This window comes from Berghia stephanieae, chromosome 10 (assembly GCF_034508935.2).
Source record: "Berghia stephanieae isolate SIO BIC M18660-M18661 chromosome 10, UCSD_Bste_1.3, whole genome shotgun sequence".
Taxonomy (NCBI): Eukaryota; Metazoa; Mollusca; class Gastropoda; order Nudibranchia; family Aeolidiidae; genus Berghia; species Berghia stephanieae.
In genome coordinates this window covers 7036496-7043066 of record NC_088369.1, presented here as the reverse complement: position 1 = coordinate 7043066, position 6571 = coordinate 7036496, and the positions used below count along the sequence as shown (strand labels likewise).

The following is a 6571-nucleotide window of genomic DNA, read 5'->3' as shown; positions in this document are numbered from 1 at the left end:
AATCGACCTTTGGAACAAATGAAAAAGGAGAGATGGGAGAAATGGTATTCTAGCAGCTGTAAGATTATTTTTTTTGTCTGTTCCTAATCATTTGATTTTGTTTGTAGTCTTTGATCTTTTACCCTTTCCCTTTTAATTTTGTTTTTTAAATTTAGTGGATGAATGAAAGAATCGTTTATTAGAAATTGTTTGGTGAAATTCCTCTTTACGATTACTGAAATTGTGGGATGAAGATTTTTTACTCAAGTATTTATACATCATGACAAAAATTTGATATGATATATCATATCCTTATCAAAATTTATTTTAAAATATCTTTTTTCCATTTTCTTTGTTTTCTTTTCTCTGTAATAGAAATTAGCAAGAGCCAAACAAGAAGTTCGTAGACACAACGGGATCATCCAAGAAAAGAGACAGTTTTTGGACAACGAGACGGAGAATAATGCTGAGCAGGAAAAGAAAATTTCTATTGCAGAGAGAACCAGTGCTCGTATCCGTACAGACTTACAGGAGCAGGAGCTTCAGAAGACTCAATTTGAAGATGAGGTTAGTTAAAAATGAAAATTTGTGTTTTTTTAAAGGGAATTTTGTTTCGTTTCTTTGCTATTGATCTTCTGTAAGACAATACCCCTGTATTAACTCACTCCTTGCCAGCTATTTTCAGAATTTTACACCCACCCAACACAAGGTAGATTGTTCTTACTCTAACAGAAACGCAAAACGTACATATACATAATATTGTTCAGCAAAATGAGCTCTATAACACAGTGTTAAGTTTTTATAGCCACAAGAAAACATTTACTTTAAATTTTGTGATGTTCAAAAGAATGAGAAAATTATTGGTTGTGATTGTGATGATTTTCCTATGATTGGTAAGGAGAAGATTAACCCTAAACATACGAAAGTGTGAAGCTCTTGCATAAAGCAATGGTGAGACCCATTTTTCTTGTAATTTCAAGTAAGTTACGAGGACTTTTGGTTTTTAATCAGCAAAATAACATTGCTTGTACCATGATACAATATTTGACAATTAGATGTACTCATTTATATAATGTAATTCTCTTTTTTTTTTTTTCTTTTTTTTTTCTTTTTTTAGCCATGCTCCTCTATGATGACGAAAAATATTAATAAATATTTTCCTTTGACTTTTATTCCAGTTGAATACATTGAAACGCACTGTTGACAGGACAGCTGTTGATCTAGAATCCACAAGAGCTGCTGTCACTCAGTTGAAGAAGAATATTGCGGACAAGTCAAAAAAGTATGGAGTCACTTTGAATGCATAATGTTGAATTAAAACTATTTTTTTTAAAGATCTTTGATAGATTTTCACATTAGTTTAATTTGGAATAAATTTTTTTTTAAAGAAAAAAAGTTTGTTAATTTGACGTTGAGAGATATACCGTGAAGCCATCCATTCATAGGCTTGTCAATCAGAATAAAATACGTGCCTCCTCCACTCACCCTTCCCCCTATCTCTCAATCCTGTAGTGGGGTAAACTAGATGTGGAAAAAAAATAGAATTTAATTTCAAAATGATCAGATTTTCTGTATTCTGAGAAGTTTTTAAAATTTTTTTTTCTTTCTTCTTTTCTTTTATGATAAGAATTTATGTCTTACCAATGAAAGCATATCATTTTAATGCACATTCTCAATATACATTTAAATTCTAATTTTAACATCTATTTGGACTCTCTCCTTTCCAACCTTTTTCAGGATTTTTTCTGAAATGTCATACCCACTCAACGCAAAAATAGACTTCTTGAACTTAAATGCAAAAAAAAACAAAAACGTAAATCAGTATTAGATTGATATAAATTTAACAAAGAAAAATCTAATTTTGATATGTACAAGATAAATTTGAGTCATAATTTTAAAATGTTTTTATTGTATTGTAACAAATGTGACGATTTTCATTGTTAGGAGGGAGAGGGTTAACAAGACATTGGCCTTTCTCAATACGGTTTTATGTGCATTCCAAAGAATGAATTTAGAAAATGCAATCTGTCAATAACTAGTCATTCCATTTAAGTGGTTACGTGGCATTCTAAATATGGGCTTTGACCGTATAGTAGTAGTAGTGGTAGTAGTAGTAGTAGTAGTAGTAGTAGTAGTAGTAGTAGTAGTAGTAGTAGTAGTAGTAGTAGTAGTAGTAGAAGTAGTAGTAGTAGTAGTAGTAGTAGTAGTAGTAGTAGTAGTAGTAGTAGTTAGTAGTAGTAGTAATAGAAGTAGTAGTAATAGTAGTTGTAGTAGTAATAGTAGTAGTAGTAGTAGTAGTAGTAGTAGTAGTAGTAGTAGTAGTAGTAAGTAGTAGTAGTAGTAGTAGTAGTAGTAGTAGTAGTAGTAGTAGTAGTAATAGTAGTAGTAGTGGTAGTAGCAGCAGCAGGAGCAGTAGTAGTCGTAGAAGAATAATGTTAGTTTTCTTGCTGAATACATCATTTCATTGATTTTTATTTTCAATTTTTTTCTCTCTTTTTCAGACTTCAGGATGCCAAAAACCTACGAGAAGCTTTGATTGAGAAGTTGAAGGTGTCTATCGAATCAACAATGAGTGCTGAGGCCAAGACCATGAGGCTGGAACAAATTCTGAATGATGAGGAGAGGCACCAAGAGGACATGTTGCGTGAAATGAAATTGCTTGGTGATATTCTCTACAGGAAAGAGCAGGAGAAAAATGAAGCCAAAACAGATGAAAAGATGACAGAAGCAAATATAAACGTATGTATTTAATTATTTGTTGTTGTTTTTTTTTCAATTAGATTTCTTGGAATGATAAAATGACTTTGAATTGTTGTAAGATATGCTAATCTCTTAAAAGAACACAAAATTGTGTTGTATTTTTTAAAACATGCTTGTCATTATATACAGTTAAATAATTTTAACTTTGAAAATAAAACAAAAGTAAATTGATATCATTCTTTAAGGAGTTTTTTTATTCTTAGGTTAAAGATTTTTTTTCTCGATCCAGTGAATGTGACGTGTACACATATGCAGGTCTGACATATTTTGCGTCATTTTTTAAGAGATCCATTAAAACAATGAGCCCATAAGGGTTATCAGACCTGCAAATAAGTATGTGTCGAGTGAAGGTGTTTTATGGATAAATGAAGTAATGATTTGTTTGTTTATGTATTTGTGTACTTCGATTAATACCTGCATGTCAATGTAAAGCGCTTAGTGCCTGTTTAGATGGGGTAAAGCGCTAAAATAAGTGCTATTTATTATAATAATAATAATAATAATAATAATAATAATAAATAATAATAATAATTATTATTATTATTATTATATTATTATTATTATTATTATTATTATTATTATTATTATTATTATTATTATTATTAGTATTATTATTATTATTATTATTATTATTATTTTTATTATTATTATTATTAATTATTATTATTAATTATTATTATTATTATTAATTATTACTACTACTACTACTACTACTACTACTACTACTACTACTACTACTACTACTACTACTACTACTACTACTACTACTACTACTACTACTACTACTACTACTACTACTATTATTATTATTTCATTCTAATCATTGAGATGATAAGACTTTTCTTCTGTTTTCATCTACAGGGTTCCCACAACGCCATAAAAAATCTGAACAGTAAAATTACCAAACTGGACACGGATGCTCTGAAACAACAGGAGATTCTCTATAGTCAGGTAAGGTGTAAGGCCATATTTGAATTACTTGCTTCACTTGTAAGACTTAATTTCACATTTCATGGTGATTTTATTTTAAACACGTTTTACTTTTTACGATTACTTTATTTCTTTTATTTATTTTTGATGTTTACAATTTTTGAAATTTAATAATTTTTATTTTAAACAGAGATTGCAGAAAGAATATTTTTCATGCTAGTAAATAAATTTTTATTGTTTAAAAATATGTTTATTGAGCATGTATTTGATTCAAGTTTTCAGATTTAAAAATTTTATTCTAGTTTTTTTTTCATGGAAATGGTATTACTATTTTTATTTTAAAAGAGAGAAGGCTTAATTGAAATCAAATAATATAAATGCTTTATGTTTTTCATATTAGTGATACTTGACACTACTCTCAGTGCCTATATATAACGTTTCATATGATAAGAGAGGTAACCATGCTATAAAATCAGGGAGAAAAATGCAGGAAAAGAATGATTTTGAAAATTCAATCCGCTTTGACTGAAGATTAAATCACAGCTATATCCGGTTTACCAAAAAGTTTTTATCATTGGATTTAATTGTATGATACTCACTTTTACTTTTATGTTACGTCCAAAAAAAGTTAGGGGAGCAGGCACTTAATGCTGATCATAACAGAAAACGAAGTGAGTCGAAAAGTGCCAGAAGACAATAGAGAATAAAAGAATTCATAATTTTTAGGAGACAAAAATTGTAGTCTGTATAGTTAACTTTAAAAATCAACAATTTACCGTCACAAGATTAAACAACACCCAAAATCCTTAAAATTATACAGTCTGGCATCAGCCTTTATTTTCAATAGTTTTACAATGACCAAGAGACGCTCATGAAGCTCTGAAATTGGGGCCAAAATTTCGTAATTCTTCGAATTTTTCGTAGTACGAGGCAGGTCTGAAGTAGTCCTTCACATCCATAAGGCCCATAAAGCGGGGGTTTATTCCAGTTTCTAGAGAGTGAAATTGACAATAGCAATTGCTTGCTACCCTTTGGATATGAGCTTGTTTATTACAAAGTACTTTCTGTCAGATCTAAATGAAAAAGGTTAAATCAATGTTAATTTTATTTAAGTAGACTCTTGTGTGTAGTTGCCTCTATATTTATTTATTTATTTATTTATTTATTTATTTCCTGGCAGGACTTTACTCTTCAACAATTAGAACGTCGATGCGTAAGGATGCAGGGAGAATCCAATACAGCTGAGAAGGAAATATTGGAGGCGAAAGTGAGAGAGCTGCAAGACGATTTGGACAAGAAGAATGAAACACACACTTTATTGACAGTGCAGTTGAAACGTGTACAGGTAAGTTAGATTTGATTACCTCATCGACTATGAATGGCATTTGCATTTTTTTTATTTTCTTGCTTTTTTTTTTTTTGTGTGGATATATTTTTTCCAAATTCATTCATCTCTTTAAGCACTTAAGCATCCAGTCATTCATTTATTCATTCCATCATTCAATTCAATCTCTTCATTCACATATTCATTCATTCGTTTGTTAATTTATTAATTCAATACATTGATTGTTTAGCCATTGGATTTGTTTTATAAGGGATAGTGAAGTTTTCCTTTTATTTCTCTCATCTTCTATTCTTTCCCAATACATATTTTGTGCCTTTTGATGAATTTCTTGATTGATTAAATTTATTTACCCACAATACACTTTCCCCACCCCCCTTCCCCCCACCAATCTACTCAATTCCAGGAAGATTTACGTCATGTGAACAGAGAATTAGACAACAGCAAAGATGAGAAAGAAGACTTGACAATCAAGATTGACGAGTTGAATCTTTATAATGACAATTCCGAGGCAGAGCTAAAAAAACTGATCAAAAACAAACAGGTAGATCAATAATTTGATAATAGATGATTTAATTATCAAGAATTAGGTAATGTATTAGTATTATTCTTTTTAAGTTTAAAAAAAATATCTTTTTTTTTTTTTTATGTTGTCACTCACTGGCTTATTCATTCTCATGAGAGAAGCTGATTTTTGGAAGGACATGCAAGATGCAGAGTATGAATTTGAGGCTAGTTTTTTTTTAAATTGATGAATCTGATATTTTTAAATAAAATAACAATGGCTATCAATGAGTCAGAAACGTATTTAAAAAGGAAAAATAAATAATGCTCTCTTTTGTTGGAAATAATTATTATTAGCATTTATATTTAACGTATTTCAATTCTGCTTTGATTATAATATTCAAAGTTAAAGATGTTACCTTCCATTACAGTATAGGATGATTCTAATATTATGTCACATATAATGTTTCTTTGAGGATGATATACATACACATCCATGATTTCTAATATTATGTCACATATAATGTTTCTTTGCCTATAGTCATACATGGTGGAAGAGAATCTTCTCAAGCTTGAGATTAAGAAACTTCGAGACCTGCTCAACTCCAGGGCTGATGATGTTCTCAGTCTGGAGAAACGCAAGTTACAATTGGACACGGTAAGACTGGTTCCTTTTTGTGTTTTACATATTTAAATAGGTCATATTCTTGCTTTCTTGATGATCATGAGTCACAGATTGTAAAGTATATTTAAACGAGAGAGAATTAAAGATAAATCTTTGATAATTAGCGCTAATGTCATTTTTTTTTAAAAAGAGTATCAATAGAATTCCTCTTTAAATAAGATAATATTCTTAATCAACAACTTAATATTATCATATTTAAAGAGGAATTCCCATTGATACTTAATTTTAAATGTAGTGACCATTTTTTACCCCTTCAAAACGAATGAAACCACTTTTCCCCTTTAAAAAAACAAAATTTTTTAGTTTCACCTATTTTGTTTAGGTTTTTTTGTTTGTTTTTTGTTGTTGTTTTTTTGCTTTCTGTATCAAAA

General features: G+C 29.5%; 1 protein-coding gene across 1 annotated transcript in view; it reads left to right on the top strand.

Annotated features, from left to right (window-relative positions):
* LOC144955993 (coiled-coil domain-containing protein 39-like) overlaps positions 1-6571 on the top strand; it is a 15097-nt gene that overhangs the window by 615 nt on the left and 7911 nt on the right. The window contains exons 2-9 of the mRNA XM_078886257.1: positions 28-58; positions 355-546; positions 1158-1261; positions 2481-2718; positions 3601-3690; positions 4850-5014; positions 5418-5555; positions 6057-6174. Of these exons, the coding sequence (XP_078742383.1) occupies positions 28-58; positions 355-546; positions 1158-1261; positions 2481-2718; positions 3601-3690; positions 4850-5014; positions 5418-5555; positions 6057-6174 (1076 nt within the window). The remainder of the gene's footprint in view (positions 1-27; positions 59-354; positions 547-1157; positions 1262-2480; positions 2719-3600; positions 3691-4849; positions 5015-5417; positions 5556-6056; positions 6175-6571) is intronic.